Source organism: Marmota marmota, unplaced genomic scaffold (genome assembly GCF_001458135.2).
Source record: "Marmota marmota marmota unplaced genomic scaffold, marMar, whole genome shotgun sequence".
Lineage (NCBI taxonomy): Eukaryota > Metazoa > Chordata > Mammalia > Rodentia > Sciuridae > Marmota > Marmota marmota.
The window spans coordinates 28,541,073-28,560,229 of record NW_026000019.1 but is presented as its reverse complement, the minus strand read 5'-3'; the positions used below and the strand labels follow the sequence as shown (position 1 = coordinate 28,560,229).

The 19,157-nt window shown below is 41.3% G+C and overlaps 2 protein-coding genes across 4 annotated transcripts in view; both read right to left on the bottom strand.

Annotated features, from left to right (window-relative positions):
* Positions 1-6,319: 6,319 nt before the first annotated feature.
* On the bottom strand, positions 6,320-8,447 carry Pigm (phosphatidylinositol glycan anchor biosynthesis class M). Its single transcript, XM_015492018.2, has one exon. The coding sequence runs from the start codon at positions 8,260-8,262 to the stop codon at positions 6,991-6,993; it is 1,272 nt and encodes a 423-aa protein (XP_015347504.1). The 5' UTR covers positions 8,263-8,447; the 3' UTR covers positions 6,320-6,990.
* A 6,336-nt stretch (positions 8,448-14,783) lies between these two features.
* The window catches only part of Kcnj10 (potassium inwardly rectifying channel subfamily J member 10), a 31,740-nt gene continuing 27,366 nt past the window's right edge, over positions 14,784-19,157 (bottom strand). For all 3 annotated transcript variants that reach the window (XM_048810190.1, XM_015492017.2, XM_048810191.1), the window contains one exon: positions 14,784-18,980. In XM_048810190.1, coding sequence (XP_048666147.1) covers positions 17,841-18,980 — 1,140 coding nt within the window. In that variant the 3' untranslated portion in view covers positions 14,784-17,840. The remainder of the gene's footprint in view (positions 18,981-19,157) is intronic.

The window sequence follows — 19,157 nt, the reverse complement described above, 5'->3', positions numbered from 1 at the left end:
AGAATCGCTCAAGAGAAGACAGACCTAGGTTCCAACTCTAGCTCCAACCCTAACAAGTCCATAACGTTGGGAGCAGTACTTCACCCCTGAGCCTGTTTTCTTGTCAACAAATAGTACTTACCTTAAAACCTGAGGATTAAAGGAAATGAGATGGAGCCAGGCAGAGTGGCACACGCCTGTAATTCCAACTCGGGAGGATGAGTAGGCAGTAGGGGATTGCAAGTTCAAGGCAATTTAGTGAGACCCTGTCTCAAGGAATAAAAGGGGCTGGGAATATAGCTTAGCAGAAGAACACCCCGGGGTTCACTCTCCAATATGAATGAATGAATGAATGAGTGAATGAGTGAATGAATGAATGAATGAATAAATAAAATGAGATGATGTCTAAAAAGCATACAGGCTTATTATAAGTACCCAACAAATGTTGGCTTTCCCCCATGCCCATTACATTTATTTATTTGGATTTTTTTAATATTTATTTTTTAATTATAGTTGGACACAATACCTTTATTTATATATTTTTATATGGTGCTTAGGATCAAACCCAGGGCCTCGCATGTGCTAGGCGATGGATCACTCTACTGCTGAGCCTCAATCCCAGCCCCCCATGACATTTATTTAACAAACATTTTCACATACTTGTGCTGTATGGTAAAGACATAAACACAAAACACTTCTTGTCTTCCAGGAGCTAATGCACTAAGAGGGAAAAGGCAAATGCACAATTTAAAACAGCAAGCACAATTTTAGAGATTATTTGCCAACTCCTCCAAGTCTGGCCCTCTTTTTCTTTTTTTCGTAATGGTAACTTTCTTTTTCCATAAACTTGCCATGTACTCCTCTTAATAAAGTTGGGTCTTGAAAAGTGGTGGCAGTTCATCTGACGACCCGGAGAGAAGCAAGCAGACGAGGCAGCGAAATAGCATTGGCCAGGGCTTTGCAGCATAGTAATTTTAGGAAACTGTATTGTCTAATGGGCTAGAGTGAGGATGAGATGCAAGAAATTGATGCGAGAGGGAGGATGCTAAGGAATTTGGACTTCTTTCAGGTCATGGAGTACCCTAGGATGCTTTCATCAGGATGGTGCCACGATCAGATTTGCTTTTGAAAGCACATTGTGGCAGCAGTGTGGAGGATAAATGAGAGGTGGAATAAAGGGCGAGAGGAATGGAGAGCAAGACCAGTCAGGAGCTATCGATTCCAGATGAGAGATAATGAGGGCCTGCACTACAGAATTGGCAATGACAATGGCAAGGTGCCAGCAGGCTCCAGGGACATTAAAAAGTAGAACTGACAGGATTTAGTGACTGATTAGATTGGGGGAGGGTAGCCAAGTGGAGAGGAAGGAACAAGAAGTGATTTATAAACTTCTAGCTTAGAAAATTAGGTGGATACCGATGTTATTTAGAAATGACAGGCAGCGAGCGACTGTCTTTTCTTTTTCCCAGCTTCCACCATGGACACTGTGTAGAGAGCCCACTATTCCCAGCTCCCACTTGACAGACTCTTGTACAACTCAATTCCACAGATCTTGGAGAGTACTGTGGCATGCCCAAGCAGCTCAATGATACAGTGATTCCTGCCTGTCTTTACTTGGATCTGTGAAAACCCTGGAAAATAATACCAATGAATAAGAAATAACCCCTATTCCCGAGGAGCTCACAACCTAGATGGCATAGACACACCCATGAGAACTACAGTGCAAAGTGACCTGCACCATATAATGGAGATACTGATATATCCGAGAATGTTTCACAAAGGTCATCCTTAAACTAAACAGGAGCTGGTGAAGCAAACAAGGGGAGAAGGATATTATAGCCAAAGGAACAGCAGACACAAAAACACAAAGAGATAGGGCTGGGGATATAGCTCAGTTGGTAGAGTGCCTGCCTCCCATGCACAAGGCCCTGGGTTCAATCCCCAGCACTACAAGGAAAAAAAAAAAAAAGAGAGAGAGAGAGAGAGAGATAGTATAATTTGGTATTCCTGGAAGGAATATGAAATAGAGGAAGAGCCAGAAGATAAAAGGTCTCCTGGTCTAAATTAAGAATTATCAAAGGTATGATTAATCACTGAGCAATTTCAAGGAGGGAAGTTTCAAAGCCTCCAGTACTTATCCTGTGCAATTTCAGGTTGTGCAACTTTGTCTGGTTGATGGGTTAATGAAGTACTTTATGTCCATTTTCCTCTAATAACTTGAGTTAGTATCACCTTAGCATCAACCTCCTCTATTAGACTGGAAGTTCCTTGGAGGTAGGACTGTTGTATTAAACATCTTTATATCCCTAGCCTACCTGGCACAAAGTAGGCTCCTACCAGACAAATTAATGACTTTTTCCTGCCTTCCCTACCTTCTAGAGCCCAGTGTGTCATCTTTGGCTACCTATAGCTTAATGTTAAGGGCAGTGAAGAGAAAGGAATAATAAATTTGGCTCCATATTAGAGTTTTGGTCCTAGTTCTAATATTTGCTTGTAGTGATAGAAAACGTAACACATCCTCCAAACCACTTCACCTTAAATAGCACTCACTCCCCTCACCTGTCATCACCCTGTTTCTGCCATTTCTTTGTGACAATCATCAGAATCCTGTATTGCAGATGCTCTGTCTCACTCACAGCTACATCTACTTTGCCTAGAATAATGCCTGACACAGAGAAGATGCTCAGAGCCTTGTGTTTAGTAGTTTGGTAAATTAATAACATTTGCTGGATGAATGAAGTATTCCTATGTAATCAGCCATCATAATATAGAAAAAGAAAAGAAAAAGGCAAGGGATGTGGCTAAACAACAATGGCTTCAATTCCTGGTACAAAAAAAAAAAAGAGCTTGCAGCTAGGTATGGTAGCACACACCTATAATCCCAGCAACTGGGGAAGTTGAGATAGGAGGATTGCAAATTCAAGGCCAGCCTCAGCAATTCAGTGAGAACCTGTCACAAAACAAAAATTTTTAAAAAGGAGTGGGAAAGTAGTTCAGTGGTAAAGTGCCCCTAGATTCAATCCCTGGTTGTGGGAGTCGGGGAGAATGACATGACTTGCAAAATCAAGAAGAATTGGAATCAAAAGCCCTGGGGTCCTGCATTGGTCTTCTATTAACCAATTTTTCAACTTAAGTCACTTGTTTCTAAGCTCAATCTTATCTGTTAAATAAGAATAGTAACATCTTCTACTCATCCCCATTTTACGAATCAGTATACTCATGGGGTCTCATATAATAATTTATCAGTGGAATGTTTGATTTTACTGCTAAATCGTCAACAATATGGACTTCATCTTTTTTCCCCCCTAAGTATTGGGGATTGAACCCAGAGCCTTGCACATGTTAGGCAAGTGCTACCACTGAGTTACATCCCCAACTTATGATTTGTCTATTACAGGACTTGACACATGACCAGCATCTATAAATAATTGCCAAAAGAATGGAGAGCAAAGGAGGTTAAAATTTTCCTTTGTTACATGAACTGAACTTCAAATATTCATCCTCCAAATTACTTTTAAATAGTCACTGTGTCGTTTCATTTTATATAGCATACATACCAATTAGCAGAACGTCTGAGCATCTAGAAATGGTCCTATTTAATTTGGTTTTTGTTTGGGATAATGAATACAAATGTTTTGACTAAATGAATGCTTCTTAGAGTGCTGAATAAATGCTTGTGTGATTGTGATATTTCTGACCTAGGCAGAAGACATGTGCTTCCATCTACAGAACACTATAAACTTTGAATGACCCCTCAACACAATGAAGAATTTAAGTGCTGGGGAGCTTAGGGATATAAGCCAAACCTCCACCCCTTAAAGTCAGCTAACATGTGACAAGAATACCCAAGCACAAAAAATGTCAAGCCTGAACCAGTTATCTGAACCAGAAATCTGCCTGTAAATCTTCACATATATTATCTTTTCAAAGAACCAGATCAAGATTAGAAAGAATTGGGGCTAGGGGTATAGCTCAGTGGCAGAGTGCTTGCCACCTGGGTTCAATCTCCAGCACTACAAGATAATAACAATAATAATCATAATCATAAATAAAGTTTATAGTAACAGGTAGTTAAGAAAATTATTTTGCATAAATCCAAGTTCCTTCCTATATCCATTAGATTGGAGGGGGCAATAAGAACAAAAATAATTATATAAGAAATAAGGTAAATTGCTATGTAAGTTTAAGGTATTACTGAATGATTAATAAGGAAACCAGGGCTGAGGTTGTGGCTCAGAGGTAGAGCGCTTGCCTTGCATGCATGAGACAACTGGGTTCGATCCTCAGCACCACATAAAAATTAAATAAAAATATTGTGTCCACCTTAATAAATAAATAAGGAAACCAAAAGAATTGCAAATGGCAGGAAGAGGGAAAGTGAGGGAGTAAGATTACTATAATTATGTTTTTATGTATATACAAAATGCCACAATGAAAGCTCCAACCCAATCCTGTATAATCAACATGCAACAATTTAAACATATAAGTTGCTTTTAAAAAGGCGGGGGGGGCTGAAAGTAAAAAGCCAAAAAGAGATTTACAAAACTGGAAAGCAAAATTAAATGAAAAAGCTAAATCCCCCAAAAGATAAAATTAAAACACTTTACAAATTAACTTACTGTTGTGCAGCACATAAAATGTAAAATACCCTCTGAATCTCTTAAGAACACCTGCACTTCTTTGATAAACAATTTCTGGCAGAAATTTGGGGTCTTCTAACAATATCCTAAGAGAATGATCTAAAACATGAAAAATGTTTAAAGTTCTTTTTAGAATATTAAAAGTTGGATGTAATCTCAAAGGTCTAACAGTTGAAGAATGACATATTTATAATGTGAACATTCATGTGATAGAATATCATTTAGCAATTTCAATGCTAAATATGAAAAGCAAATAATAATAAGTAAGTAAACTTTTAAAAAATAGCCAGGGAGCAGGACACAGTGGCACATGCCAATAATCCCAGCAACTCGGAAGGCTGAGACAGGAGGATCACAAGTTCAAAGCCAGCCTCAGCAGTTTTGCAAGGCCCTAAGCAACTTAGTGAGACCCTGGCTCAAAATAAAACATAAAAAGGGCTAGGGATATGGCTCAACACTTAAGCACCTCTGGATTCAATCCCTGCTACCACGAAAAAGAAAAAGAAAAAATAGCCAGGGATACAAATAAAGGCAAGAGACAGGGAATTCTATTTCCCATTTCTTCCCTTCCAATTCTATCCAAAAAAAATTTAATTACAAAGTAATAATTTTAAAAATTATTAGTATAAAATAATAATTTAAATAGGCAAGAAAGCCATAGTTGGAAGGCCACTGGTTAAAGAGACATATATACAAAGAGCCCTCAAGATAAGACCTAATATGTGTTATGGGACTAGGTATTATAAGAAAAGTCACTGTCCTCAACAATTGACTGCTATTTTCATCCATACAGCAGGCCATGAACAGCTAATTTTTCCTTCTTTCTAATGCCAGGTCCCAAAAGATATCCACCAAAGAAATGCTGATGGTAATAGAATTCTTAATGACGACTAGTTCATAGACATTTTATTCTCAAAGACTTCTTAATGTCCGAATTGACATAAAAATTCTACTTCTCTGGAGCGTTTTGTTTGTTTACAGGTTTTTTTTTATTTTTGACATAAAAAAAACCTTTTAAACCACATTGAAGATGTGATTTTAAAACCACAATCACTAAGTCATACTCATATATTTTAAAACCACAATCACTAAGTCATACTCATATTCCTAACATTTTAGAATGTTAGGAAGCCCCAAACATAGATGGGCTTTTTTTTAGAAAAAAAAAATTTAGGATGCTTGTTCCAACAATTCAGAAAGCATTTTCCATCAAAAATAGTGTTAAGGGAGACATCTCCGCCCTCCAAAGCTTTGTTTTCCCTATCTTACTGGTCTAGGATGTTTCTTGGGATGCGGCTTAGGCTCTGCAGGAGTCTCCCTCAAAGTTCTCCATTTGCATAAGGACACTTTGTAAGTGGGGTGTTTTCAAGCTGAGGAATGCCTTATTAACAATTTAACTGGGCTGGGGATATAGCTCAATTGGTAGAGTGCTTGGCTTGCATGCACAAAGCCCTGGGTTCAATCCTCAGCATAAAAAAAAAAAAAAAAACTCTCTCTCTCTCTCTCTCTATATATATATATTTACAATACAGCCAACACTTGTTTAACTTAAAATCTGGGTGAAGTCTTTTTAGCAATCAAAAAGTTAAAATTAGTTAAAGTAATTTTAGTACACTAAAATATCCTAATAGTTTGTGTGTTTAAGAGCTTAAACATCAAAAGCAAGAGGATGTTTTTTAAAAAATGTAATCACTCAAGTCTAAAGGTGGATGGATTTAAATTTAATTCTTTTTGTATAAAACCAAACAGTAATCTAAGATATAAAACAAATTATAACTAAGTTATATAAAACAAATACATGAAACATGATTACAAAATTTGTTGGGTTACTTATCTTTTAAATCCCCACAATTAACATGAAACTTTAAAACTTTCCCAACTAAGCACTGTAGTACTATTTAATGCCTCACATCTTAAAAACAACAACAACAAAAACCCTGCACTTTAGGAATACTTTTTAGTTTTCACAGCAGTCAGAAAAGCTTCATAAAGAAAAAGTGGGGTGTTGAAGATAAGACACAGCTTAAGACAGTGGCACAGTACACTTGAAACAAATACTGGCTTAGACCTTATGTCTCTTAATGACAAGAACTTTAAGCATCTGATAGTTTCATTAGCCTTTGCATGTTCAAACAAGTAACCTTTACTTCCCATTGTGTCCCAAGTAAAAAGTCCTAAGATTTTTTTACAGGGTGGACCTCAATTATTGAGTCCTCTTTATATATAAGGCAAACATTGGTTTTAATTTCTGTTGGAACAAGGCAACTTTCACTAGAGCGCTTAGAATGTTCAAAAAAAGTTTCCAAAGCTCTCTTCTAGTCCATACAGAAAAGTCAATGTAACCTAAGCGGCAGAAGATATAGAAAATACATTAGTCATATTTGATTCTCTCTCTCAAGTTTTCCTCTTTGTAATGGGAAATAATCTGAATCAGGATACAACAATTGATGAGAAGGAAGAACAAGCCAGCTAACCAAATAAACAGAAAGGTGTTCTTTCCTTGAAACTCAAGGACATAGGCAGGAGCCAGCCATAAGGCTTGCCCTATAAACCATAACATTAGGAGGAGGACAGCTCTTTTCCAGGGTATCCTCACAAGTGGCATCACAAGGGGCAGAAGACAGAGATACCAAAGAAAGTACTGGGAGGTGCAGACTTTGTTAAAAGTCACAAAAATGGATGTATGAAGAAAACAACAAAAGGCAAGGTCTCTGTAATAGGCGAAAGACACTGCTGAAAGCAAGATGAACTGTGGCAAGAATGCTGCAATTCCCAAGGTAAAACTCCACTTGCTCTCTGCAGTCAAATACAGCATGTAGAAGTATGGAGAAAAGTTATGACGGATATCCCGCCTAGTCAGGTGATAAAGGTAGGTATGCTCCAAAAATTCCCAACCATATTTATAGTAGAAACCGAAGCTCAGCGCAAAAAATGTGAGTCCAGCTACGGCTACAAAGAGCAACACTGCCCGATTACACAGCCTCTTCGAGAATTCGTACAAACGACAGCGGAAAGAACACCGGGATTCACGATGGCCTTCATCGTTGTTGCGCTCTGGCAGTAAGTGGAGCACTATGGGCAGGATATAGGTCACTGGATACATCTTCATATGCACCGCGAAACCATAGAACACAGCAGCACCTGCGATGAGTCTTCTCTCTATTAGATACAGGGCCATAAGTACCAGGGAGGCGACAATGGAGTCCGCATTGCCTCGGCTGGACACTGCCATAGGCAGGGGGTTAAGAAGCCAAAAGACACAGTAGCCACAAGCCTGCCGGCGCCCCAGCCCCTTCAGAAGCAGAAGGCGGTATAAGAGGAAAGCGGTGAGGAGGTCACAGCTGATGAAGAGAAACTTTCCAAAGAGTTCGCTGAGGTAGATGTTGGGAGTGAGGAACCAACCCAGCAACGGGGTGTATCGATAGGTCGCCCTCAGATAAGGGGAGCGCCCTTGGGTGACGAAACGCGCGGCATCGGTGAACACGTGGTAGTCTACGTCCGTATACCTCAAGAGCAAGGTCCGGTCCTGGAAGACTCCATAGAAAACCAGGGCGACCCGGGCGAGGAAGGCCACGCCAAACACTCCGGCGGGCGGCACCCTCAGGTTCAGGAACCATTCTCCCCAGGGTTTAGTGGAGCCCATGATCTTTCCGAGACAGCCGCTCGGCGCCCCAGCTCCAAACTGCGTTCGTATCTCTCCAAACCTGGCTTAGATTCCTTGCCTAAGGTGGCCGGCGCATCTCCCACGAGCGAGGGCGCCACCAGAAACAACAGCGGGATACTTCCGGCGCGAAGCTCCGCCCCCGCACTACTTCCGGTCTCCAGCCCCGCGCCGGGCTCTCAGTCGCCCCAGCCTTCCTCTGGATTGGCTGTCTTGCTGGCGCTTCTTCCTCCGGCGGAGGCGGGATTTCCGGTCGTAGGATAGCGCGACTTCTGCTTGCCGGGAGAGCTGTACTGGCCGGAGCCGAGTTATGTTTGTGAGTGACCGCTCTCCTTCACGCTCAACTCCAGTCGGCAGAGGGTCGGCCTCTGACGCCAAGCCAGCCGCAAGCTTCGTCCTTCAGGCCTGGCTGGAGCCCCAGGAGTGAAAATGTAGGAATGAAAGGACAATAAACCTAAGCTAGTTTCTCGTGCCGTGCCTCCCCAGCTCTCCGGTATCCATTAGGGGTCTGTGGGCCCATAGAGCCGGCCAGGATGAGTTGAATGAGACCTGAATGGGTATGACCCATGCAGTATTGGGGGAATACTTAATATTTAAAAATTGTTAGCTGTCTATCTGAAGTTCCGATTTCAGTAAGCAGTCCATATTTCATCAAGCAACCCTAGGTGCAGGGGATAGGAAAGGAGGCCGGGAAGTCTCCGAGATTCCTAAACTGTGTCAGACCCTCGTGTCTCAGTACCTTTGTGTTTGCTATTCCTTCCACCAAGGTTGCCTTCTTCTCCCCAGTCACTCTGGCAAACACCCTCTCCAAACCTTTATGCTTCATCTCAGTTATCCACTCCTAGAGGGGTATCCTAGCCCTCAGTCCACTTCCTCATCACTTAGAATGATTTTGATACCAGTCCTCTCAATCCTTTGATCTGTCTGAGAGTAGAAGGACTGGGACAGAGGCCCTCTAAGCGCCAAAAAATTCATTCACAGAGAAGGCACTGCCCTATAGATAAAAATCCTGCCCAGTATCTGTCATTCCAGTGCTCCGAAACTCCCTGTTTATTTTATTATTACAGCATTTGTCTTGTTACTTAGTAATTCTGTTTCCTTCTGGATTTCATCAGGACTCTGATTTGCTTGAGAACAGAAATTATACGATTTTTTTCTGTACCTCAACATCTAACATAGCACCTGACTTCAAATTAGTCATTTCAGTAACAGTTAATTGATTTAGATATTCCTCCTACTAGAAGACTACTAGAGTGGCATTCCTGGAGTGCTCTCAGCTCTCTTTTCCCCTTCAAATATCTTTTACCTTTGTCAATGTCTGCCCTTCACCCACCCAACTCAAACCTGATGTCCAGGACTCACCAAGGACTCCAGCCCATTAGCCTTTTCCCTTCTGCAGTCACGTATTGCACTATTGTAGTCTGCATTGCAGAATTTGATACTTTTAGATTGTATTTATAAACCTTCCAGTGAGATCAGAGGGGTCTTTGGAGTAGAAATCATTATCTTAACCTTAATTTATTTTAGTTCCTCACTTATCTATAATTCATAGAGGAAAAGAATAAATCAAAGATAGAGTCATAGTGACAGATAGTATCAGGATAATTCATTGCAGTCTTAGACACATGGTAAATGTTCAGAAAAGTCTGGTCTGATGTGGTATACACCAGCTACTTGGGAGGCTGAGGCAGGACAATCACAAATTTGGGCTAGCCTGGGCAACTCAAGCCGAATCCTGTTTCAAAATAAAATAAAGGCTGGTGATGTAGCTTAGCAATACAATGTTTACCAAGCCATGTGAAGCCCTGGGTTCTATCCCCAGTACCACACATATGCACACACACACATATGCACACACAGTGTTTAATAAATTCCAACTGACTTGATTTTACAGATGGAGCCTGCTTCCTAGAGGAAGTCTTCCAGTCTAGTTAAAAGAAAGGAGGTGACTCCATCTGTTTTGAACATGGAGCTCTTGGGACTACTTCTCTCATCCATTTGAGAGTTAACATTTATTCTTTGAATGAACCTTGCTAATGTTTTATGTTCTATATTCACATTCTGCTATCTTTGTGTCCTTTAATGTGCCTTGGGTATAATTGTATGCCTTAGATCGATAATTACTTCTATGCATTTTTTTCTTGCAGTACATTAGCCACATATTCAGTGGCAGCACATCACCATTCAGATAATTATAATTATGATGATGATTTGTAATAGCTGGATTTGTTGAAGGCTTTTTTGCAATGTACCAGGCATTGTGTAAATACTTTTCTTTTTAAAAAATTTTTTTTAAATTTTATTTTTTGTTGTTGTTGTTTTAGGTGGACACAATATCTTTATTTATTTTTATGTGGTGCTGAGGATGGAACCCAGTGCCCAGTGCATGCCAGGCCAGCGCACTACCACTTGAGCCACATCCCCAGCCCCTGTGTAAATACTTTTCATGTAAGGTAGATATTCCTACCTTTACAAATGAGGAAAATAAAGGCTTATGAAGGATAAGTAATTTTCCTAAGTCATACAGACAGCTAGTAGCAGAGCTGGAACTCCAACCAGTTCTATCTGACCCAGAATATCTTTATCACTGTGTGACTGACTTGCAATATTGATTACAATCCCAATTTCCTTCTCTGTTTCCTCTCATTAAGCTCTTGTTTGAATTATCCTGATATTCTCTGTCACTATGACTCTATCTTTGATTTATTCTTCTCTTCTATGAATTATAGATAAGTGAGGCTGAGTCCCAGAAGGTGAAGAATATAGAGAGAGATGTCTGAGGATTAACTAAATTAGGGGTCTTCTGGCTGGGTTAGCTTAGGTAGTTTGACAGAAAGGCCTCAGCCAGTCTTTGCCCATGTGGCTAACTTAGTAGAGAAAGTAAGAGGTACCATAATTGGGCAGATATGGAAACACAGTTAATCAAAAGAAAGCGTGTCACTGAAGTCAAAGGTGGGAGATATAGATAATAGTTGTGGAAATGAAAAAGGGATGGAGTCCTGTCTCCTGTCTCAATTTTACTGCCAGATTAACATTCATAAAAGCATTTCAACTAGATTTTTTTTCCCTCAGACTTCTTCAGTGGCTCCCAACTGTCCAGAGGAAAAATAATAAATGCTTCAACTTGACATTTAATCCCTCCATTATCAGGCTTATCTTACTTTTCAACTTATTCACCTATAAAGCCCTGTATTCTGAATTTACTATCTCCTAAACATGCCTGGTGTTTTCCTCCTGCTCGTGCTGTACTGTCTGCTGAGAAACTTATTTCAGTTCACTTACCTAAATCCTGTTGATCCTTCAGTGCCAAACACAACCTCTACTCCTCTGTAAACTCTTCCTAAACCTTAACCAGTGGAAATAGGCTCTTTCTCCCCCAAACAGTGTATTGTCTTTTCTATTTTTTAACAGTTAATGATGCTATGCTTTGTGAAATGTGTTATCTTAATCTTTTATGGTTTTTTAACAAGACATACCAACTCCACTGGGTACTAGCCATGTGAATTTTAGGCAAGTTCTTTGTCCTCTTTTCTTTCATTCCTTCTTGCTATATTTATTGAGTGTCTTTCATGCCAGGCACTGTGCAAGGTTCTGAGCTATACTGGTGACCACAAACACTTGACAGGAATCCCATCCATGTGTCACTTAAAGTCTAATGAATAAGATAGACCGAATAAATCCACAAGTGATGTAAAATGGCAGCTGTCATTAGTACTGGAGCTTTTCGTGAGATTCATTTGATATAAGATGGATATCGCCAGAGTGAAAAAGTCCAGAAGTTGGCAGGAAGTATGGAGAGTTCCCAAGAGGAAATAGCAGATGGAAAGCTATAGGTCTGCACATCTCCTGTTTGGTTTTTCTTTCTTTTTTTTTTTTTTTTTGTACTAGGGATTGAACCTTTTTATTTAGAGACAGGGTCTCACTGAGTTGCTTAGCACCTCGCTTTTGCTGAGGCTGGCTTTGAACTTGCAATCCTGCTGTCTCAGCTGCTGTGATTATAGGCTTGCACCACTGTGCCCGGCTCCCGGCCCCCGGCCCCTTTTTTAATATTTTATTTAGAGACAGGATCTCACTGAGTTGCTTAGGGTCTTGCTAAATTGCTGAGGCTGGCTTTGAACTCGAAATCCTCCTGCCTTAGCCTCCCAAGCCATTGGGATTACAGGCATGTGCTACCGTGACCCACCCTCTACCTCTTGATGGCATGAATCATGTTTTATACTTCTTTGTTAGTCAGATGGTACTGTCCACACATTAGGAACTCTGTATTTGCTGACTTTTCTTGAATCTTATGTCAAATGTGTCCTAACCAGACTTCTTCTTGTTTTTTTTTTTTGTGTGTGTGCTTCAAAACTTGTTAGCTTTATTAAACTTTATTTTGTTCACACAGCTTCTTTACATGTTGAGTAGCACTGATGAACGAACACATTTACAGAAGTCCTCTCACCATAGACAGTCTTTTAAATATGCTTCAAATGTTTTAGCCACTTATTTAACAAGTGTTTGATATTAATATTAAAGAAATAAATGGCTAAAATACATATTGGTATATTTTTCTTTTTTCTTTTTCCTTTAAGAAAGAGGTCTATTTACCTCATAGTATTAGAGGCTGAAAGTCCAAGATCAGGAAGCCTAAGTATTTGGCCTCTGGTGAGGGCCCCCTGATGTGGGCCCTCTGGTGTGTAACATCAGGGCAGAGAAGCAAAAAGGAAAATCAGACCTCTTAGACTGATATCAGTTCTTGCCTAGAGTCTGTCTCTGTCAATGTTTTCCACAGAAATCTTATTCTTTTTAGATGTTAATTCTATACCTAGCATTAGCATATGCTATTTGTTATTGACCTTGTTATTTATATTTGTTTTATACTACTCATTATTTTCTTTCTCTTTCCTCAAGTTTGTAGGAACTATAGACTTTTAGGAACTGTATTTTATATATATCTTATACATTTCATAGGTCTTAATCCCCTGGTGTTTTCTAAATGCTGTGGATTTTTTAAGGATAATAAGAAATCTAATTTGTCACTCCTTTCTCACTACTATCCCTCCAAAAGGAACAAGAGTCAGTGACTATAGACTCTGTTGCTTCTCATCAGAGAAAATTCAGGGCTGGATAATGACAACCGAGCCTTTCTCAAGCTAGTGATAGATAAGTAGAAGAGAAATCCATTTCTTTGAGATTTGGGGGAAGAAATGCCTGATGATTAAGGAATTGCCTTATAGAGCCTTGAGGATATATAAGGAAAACGAGCCAACAAGTCAACATAGTAACATGGAAGGAAAATTGGACTCATGGTCACTGCTGGAAGGGATTCAGAGCAACTTGACTTCCTGGATTAAGCTGAGCCAATGTTCAGATTTCTGGATCTTACTTTTTTTTTTTTTTAATCTTATCCTTTATGCTTTTTGTTTGTATGTTTTGAACCCAGGGCCTCACAAATTCTACCATTGAGCAACATCTTCAGCTAAATCTCTTCCTTTAAAACCAAATTTAAAAGGTATTTGCTAAAGGATCCTAAAGTTAATAAGGGAGTGTGCATAGAAGGAGTGGAAGAAATGATGTCACTAATCAGAGAAATTCAACAGAAGAGGACTGGCTACATGGTCAGAAATTCTATCACATCTAATCCCTCCTCTTCGAGGCTTTCATAACAGTATGGGTTTAGATTTCTAAAATAAGCTAGAGTTAAGACCAAAGATTTATCCATTTTATTTAGTAGCTTGTTTTGAACAGTCATAAATAAACCAAAACACTCTCGTACATCTTTTTTTCCCTATGTAAATTCAACCTTGCTTAGTCTTTAACACAATAAATGGGAGAAACCATCCCTAGATACTTTTTCTTGGGTAGAGTGGCCATGGACCAAGTCTGGAGGCCCAACTCACTGCAGCACAAGCAGTATGTTATTTTTCAAATAAACTAGGTTACCTAGGAGGGGTAAAGAATCAAGGTACTAGCCTTGGAGAGGGTACAGTGTTCCTGGCTTGTGCCAATAGTATGACTGGCTTCCTTCCTCTGCTCAGACCTCATAGGGAAATCCCTGGATGGTCTTATTAGCTGACCGGAGTCCAGGGACTGGGGTGAGTAAATGAGGTGAAACATAGTGTAGAGATTCCAGAAACCTCTCATGGAACTGTACCATCCCCTAGAGCAAGATGATAGCCCCACCCCACCCCCCAGTTTCATACAGGAGCTTCAAAAGCCAAAATATCCCCATCCATACAAGTGCCAGGACTAGGATGCTTCTGGCGTGGATGGCACTCTCTTTAGGCGATTTGCAGCCATATAGAGGGCTGGGTCTCTGCCTTGGGAGGATCTTGGGCCCATCAGCTCTTTAGTCCTGGCATTTGGATTCTAGGGTTGAGGCTTCCCTTTAGTCCCTCCCAGATACAAAGGTTTTCAGCTTAGCTTAATTCTGGGGACTGGAGCTGCAGTTGTTCCCATCCCTGTGCAAGAAGGGAAAATAAAGCTTACTTTGAGAGAGGAAAATAGAAAAGAAGCCTGTGTGCGTTATGTATTTATTTATTCATTATTTAAAAAGGTGCTACAATAGCAGAATTCTGCTAGGGATGGGGGTACATAGTTTAAGTAGTAGATTTTCCTAGATTCACATGGATAGAGTATCTCCCCCACCCATTTCCTCCTATCCCCCCTCTTCCTGGTCCTATCAGTGGCAGGAGCTCATCAAAACCATCAATGGATGCCTCCTTATTTCTGAAAAGAAGGTTTCATCTCTCTGTTTCCCAGCACCAAATCTGAAATCCATCAACCATCTCATTTCCATGTTGAAACCAGGGTTCAAATTTTGGGTGTCATACTCCACAATCAAGGCAAAATATCTGCCCCCTTTTCTAAGTTCTCTGAATACTTAGTTTCTGTACATTCTGTATATTTGGGCATATATACATCTTTATACATATCTCTCTGTATATATTATCTCTTTTTTTCTCCTTAGATAAACCTTTCATATGTATCATATCCTAATTCCCCAAGACTCTACCCATCCCTTGTTTGCCAGCCCAAGAAAGTCTCAAGGGTTTCATTGATTTCACCAAGTCCTTCAGCCCCATTCTTTCTTATCTTCACACCCTGCGTATCCTTTCTCATCAGTTGTTTTTTACCCACCTTCTGAAATCTCCCCCTTAACATTTATGGCTATTATGCTGACATTCCAAGTCTATGGCTGATGTAGATGGGGCCCATTTCTCACCACACCCAGCTACTTCCAAAGATTATCCTAAAGCCTTGAAAGAGGATTCCAGGACAGAGGAGACAGGCTGAAGTCTAAAGAACCATTTAGGGCTGAGGGTGGGATAAACTGTTGGGGAAGAACGGGCTTATTGGAGAAGATGCCAGATTGCACTAATAGGACAGTATGATTTAAAGTGCAACTTAAAGCAAAGCCTGGGATAGCAGAGGAGGTTCAAAAAAGATTAAATCAGAAAATGTTCTCTTTGCACCTTGTTATCCAGGAATCTGAGAGCCAGAGTGGGGCTTAGAATAAGACAGCAGGGGAACAGGAAGAGAATACTTCCTTCAGAAGGAAAGCAGCAGTGCGCAGAAGAAACCAGATGGGGAACAAATAGATAAGAACACACACACACACACACACACACACACTGCAGTACATTTTGTCCTTATATGTTGAAAGAAATCAGATAAGTTTAATGTTGAGAGCACAGAAGCTGGCTCCTTGCCTTCTGTTCTTTGTTTCAGATTTTCAAGTTTTTCTGGTTCTTATTTATATGAGGGCTGGAGAGTAATGGTGTGGTTTACAGTAAGTGGAGACTCAAGGGTCTTCATTTTCAAGATAAAGTTAGTTGAGTTCAAGGAGAGATCAATATGAGAGGAATATGCCAGTTGAATAGGTACAGCCTTGAAACTGAGTGAGATTTTCTGCAAGGTTCTGCACAGAGAAGCATGTATACACTCGGTATAAGTGTGTAGCTTATAACAATTGGTCAAGTTCATCTTAAATAAACTGCCACTTGATTCATACAGGGATTCTATGCCAAACAACTTTGAAGGGGTTCCTTCATACATAAATGAAACCAGAAAACACTCATAGGATTTGGGACATTACAGAAATTTCTGGTGTCTATATGCCCTTCCAGGACCTTTGCCATACTCCCCACTAGGGAACAAGGGATTGCCTGAATCATCTCCTAAAGAGGCTTTTTAACTTGCCTGAAACTGGCCCCATGGTAGAGGAGAGTAGAAATTATACTGATTTTCATGATTTTATACCAAATCTCAGAGTAGCTAAAGGAGATCATGGGTATTTGATCTGGAGGTATAATTTCCTCCCCTCCCAGTACTGCCTGGTGAAATAACTGTCATTTTTCAGAAAGATACCAGGAGGTGTAACAAAATAGTGGTTGCTAGCCAGAGAATTCTGCTTCTGCACAAACCTTAACAAAAGCATCACCAATACCCAGAGGCTCTGTAGAGCAGTTTAGAAATCTGAGAAGTTGCCCATCCCATGTGGTTGGCTTAACTTTCCTGGGGAATCTATACCCTGTGGATCTACTTTTAGTTGAGCATCTGTGTTAAAAGAAGGAAGTCCTCACATTTCTCTTCCTTTCTCTAAAGGGTTGGGGTTAAAGGAAGAGGGGTCTGGGCTAAATAGGAAAGGAAGAAGAGAAGCCAGGTACAGTGCAATCTGAAGTATCATTTTCAGACCTTTTCATGAGGCTTGGGCACTGGACTTATTTGAGGGAACATACTGGCGAGGATCCTCCCATTCAGAGAACACAGGGAAACAAATTTTCCCAGGGCTGCCTGGAGGATGTGTTCAAAGTTTTGGACAACAGCTCCAAAACTGAATATTTAGAATCCAGAATGGGTGCAAAGTATGTTGGTCATGACTATATGTTTCTCCAGTTAATCCTGATTCTCTGGGGGACAGAAGCTATGAGAGAACTGGTTATCCTGAGAATGTCCACTTGAGAATAGAAAGGGGGGAAATAGTAGTATCCAAAGACCCAGGTTATGACCGGAAGTTACCAACAAAAATTAGATACATCATGACAAATTTTAGTTGCTTTCAACAAGGGTTGGTAGAATCCCCAAGATATACTGATTTCAGGTTCCTGTATTTCTGAGCACAGACTACAAGGTGACCATTAGAGAAAACCTTTCCTTAAGGAACTGGCTACATAGAAATGGAGATGGAGAGGGCTCCAACCTCAAGTCACCAAACACTTGTGGTGGCAGAAGGAAGGCACAGTCTATCCATCCAACCACATGTCCCTTCTAAAGTAAGTCTCCAAGCATGGCTGAGGCCTTTTAAGCCACTCCAGCCGAATCTTCCCTCTCCTTCACCCATCCTGGCATAAGGGAGTTGTGTGCATTGGGGTAGAAGCAGGGGGAGGTGGGGGAGACAAAGGGAGGAAAACTTGAACTCCAGTTGATTCAGACTTCCAAAGGCCTCTGGGTTAAAGAAGGGAGAATGGAGGATGGATGCTTCTGGAACTCTCCAGTGACCCCAGGTAGTATCCCTTGCCCAGGGCTTCAAAAGAAAGGAAAAGAGGCCAGAGGGCTGGGAAGGTGGAAACAGGCCCTCAGACATTGCTGATGCGCACACTTAGGGCACTGCCCTCCTTCTCAGCTTGCTCCCTTAATGACTCCTCCAACTTGAGCTTTTCAGGATCTCCATAGCGTACAGTGCTGTCACGGAGGCCACTAGGAGAGGCCACTTTCACAACCTGGTCAAAAAGGCTGAAGTCAGCTATGTATTTGCCACTGGCCGACAGTGAGATGGCAGGTGTGAATTCATAGCCCCAAAGGATCTCCTCCGGCAGGTAGGAAGTGCGCACCTGGCAGGTGGCACTTGTGGACTCCACTGTACCACTTAGGATCAGCACCAGCTCAAAGTCACCTTCACCACTGCGAAGGGGGAGATCTTTCAAGGGACTGGTCTCATCTACCACATGGTAGAAGGTAAGGGGCAGAATGAGGAAGGGACTATCCGAGGCTGTGTCTACTTGGAAAGTAACATTGACTTGATTGAGCCGAATGTTCTCACCCTCCTTCGTTTGATGAGTCTGAAGCAGTTTTCCTGTCACCTGGCAGCCAATGAGAAGGCTCTTACGCATATTGGCAACCCGGATCATAAGGCAAGGCTTCCCATTGTGCGAGGCTACAACTGCATGCTGGCTGAAACGGATGGTCTCCGCACGCTTCTTAGGCCGGGCAATCTTTGCCAGGAAAGTACCTGTAATAAAGATTTCCAAGATGGTGGTAAGCACCAGCTGGGCAATAAGAAGCACGATGGCCAGTGGGCACTCCTCACTGATGTAGCGGAAGCCATAGCCAATAGTGGTCTGGGATTCAAGGGAGAAGAGGAAGGCTCCAGTGAGTGTGTGCACCTGTACCACACAAGGGGTGTGGTTGGCAGGGGGGCCCAGCTCCAGCAGGTCCCCATGGGCCACAGCCACCAGATACCACACAACACCAAAGAGGAACCAGGTGCCTGCAAAGGTTGCAGAGAAGAGCAGGAGCTTGTAGCGCCACTGCATGTCGATAAAGGTTGTCCATAAGTCCTTGAGGTAGAGGAAGCGCTTGTCAGCAATGTGTTCCATTCTCACATTGCTGCGGCCATCTTTCGTGAGGACTCTCCGCCGTCGTATCGGTGGGCCCACTAGGGGCCGGCTTTCTGTCTGAGTGGTCTGGCTGTAATACACCTTGGCAACTGATGTCATCTGGAGGGGACAAGACAGCAGAAAGGTTATTGTAGAAATCCAGCCAACTCCTAGATATCACATAATAAGAATGAGGCATTAACATTCATTTTGGCCCTACTTATTTGTTCTTTTATTAGCAAATATTTATTAAGCACTTGGTATATTGCAGCCATTGTGCAAGGTGCTGATGACCAA